At 40.6% G+C, this 1,683-nt stretch overlaps 1 protein-coding gene across 1 annotated transcript in view; it reads right to left on the bottom strand.

The window, feature by feature from the left end:
• Window positions 1-921: 921 nt before the first annotated feature.
• The window catches only part of LOC117282282 (alcohol dehydrogenase [acceptor]-like), a 3,291-nt gene continuing 2,529 nt past the window's right edge, over window positions 922-1,683 (bottom strand). Inside the window, exon 3 of the mRNA XM_033751336.1 lies at window positions 922-1,363. Coding sequence (XP_033607227.1) covers window positions 1,200-1,363 — 164 coding nt within the window. The 3' untranslated portion in view covers window positions 922-1,199. The remainder of the gene's footprint in view (window positions 1,364-1,683) is intronic.

Genomic DNA, 1,683 nt, shown 5'->3' with positions numbered 1-1,683 from the left:
TGTTACTTCATCAGTGATAAGGAACTTGTGAAACAGAGTGCAGAAGTGGTATATCCATATGGAATGAATGAAAAAGGAAATGTTACCACTAACTGTGCTGCTCTGTTCACTATGCAGGGGGGATGATAAGAGGGACACCTATATATAACTAGAGAACACATATAAGGCCCTTATGGGCTATCAGGAGAAGAAGATAATGATGATGACGACGGTGATGGTGTTGATGATGGAGGAGGAGGGGTTGGGTTATCCATTATGTATTTATGTCTGGAAGGACAGCACAACTCAGTATGTCCTGTGTATTGTGGTCTCTGGATAAACTGAGTTCTCACCAAAGAAGATGAGTGCTGGCTACTAGGATGCTGTGCGCTTGTGCTGCTCTGCAAAGAAACATGCAATTCCTACAGTAATTAATCTAACAGTGGTGAGTAATGGAGCTCTGGATCAATGTTTTCTGATCTGTGGATACCTACCATACTGTACTGAGATGGTCTACTTTACTTACCAGTGGCAGGGTTTGTATAAGTGCAGACGCAGTAAACTGGAAGATTACTCTCCTATAGTGTGTGCTCTCATGTACTGCAGTAAAGGTTCATGCTCTACTCGTCTCCTAGCAAATGCTATTAACTGTTACATTTTCTCCTGTTTCCTTGCTGCTCTTTCTTCAGCATCTTTTACCTTTTCCTTGCATCAGCTCTCCTTCTGCTGCTACTCTCCCCTTTATCCCCTTCCAATTGCCTGCAGCACACTTGAGCTACTTTCCTCCCAACTTCTCCCATCACACTACAGACCTTTTCAGGGCCAGTAGTAGTTAGTTTTCCCTTTGTTCCTGATGGTTCTCCCTGAGAAACTTTACAGGCTTCTATCAGAGTCCAGTTTTTTATTTGTGGCTTGCTGTGCTTCTTATTTGCTTTTTGCTTCTTACGTGTTTGGCATACTCTTCAACCCTGAAGATAGAAGCAGTATGGTCCTACAAAATATCTTAAGTGAATGTATGGCAGATTACACATTGTCGCATGCCGTCAGGTAGTAATCTTTATAATTATCAGTGTGAGAACCTCAAATCTAACACAGTAGTTATCTTATTAAAATGTAGATTATATTAGACACATAATTAAATGGTCTCACGCATCTGGATATAAAATTGTGTTCATGATGGAAGTCTTATTTAATAGCAGTAACCCCACTTATGGAAGTGGTCAGGAAGTGAGAGACAAAGGATTCAGTTGTTTGCTTACCTCTTGTTTGTAGTTTGCAATATCTCGGAATAGTGCCTCATCTGTAGAGCCAACACCAAAAAGCATAAGTCCAAGATCTGTTTCTGCTGTGCCCACACCAACAACACCCGAATAGGTTAACAGCCCTGAAATTATCACATTCAACTCAGAAAATGGCGGAAGATAAATTTGTAATAAAAATATATATAATTCAATTTAATATACTTTTTAATTAATTAATGTAAAGATGGTATGAGGGTGTTGAGGAGAATATTTGGACTGAAGCGGGATGAAGTGACAGGAGGTTGGAGAAAACTGCATAATGAGGAGCTTCATAACTTGTACTCTTCGCCAAGTGTAATTAGAATGATCAAGTCAAGGAGGATGAGGTGGGCAGGGCATGTAGCACGAATGGGGGAGATGAGGAATGCATACAGGATATTGGTGGGAAAGCCAGAAGGAAAGA

The sequence above is a fragment of the Cryptotermes secundus genome, unplaced genomic scaffold, assembly GCF_002891405.2.
Source record: "Cryptotermes secundus unplaced genomic scaffold, Csec_1.0 scaffold1562, whole genome shotgun sequence".
Lineage (NCBI taxonomy): Eukaryota > Metazoa > Arthropoda > Insecta > Blattodea > Kalotermitidae > Cryptotermes > Cryptotermes secundus.
The sequence above is the reverse complement of the archived record's forward strand: the minus strand, read 5'-3'. Positions and strand labels throughout refer to the sequence as shown.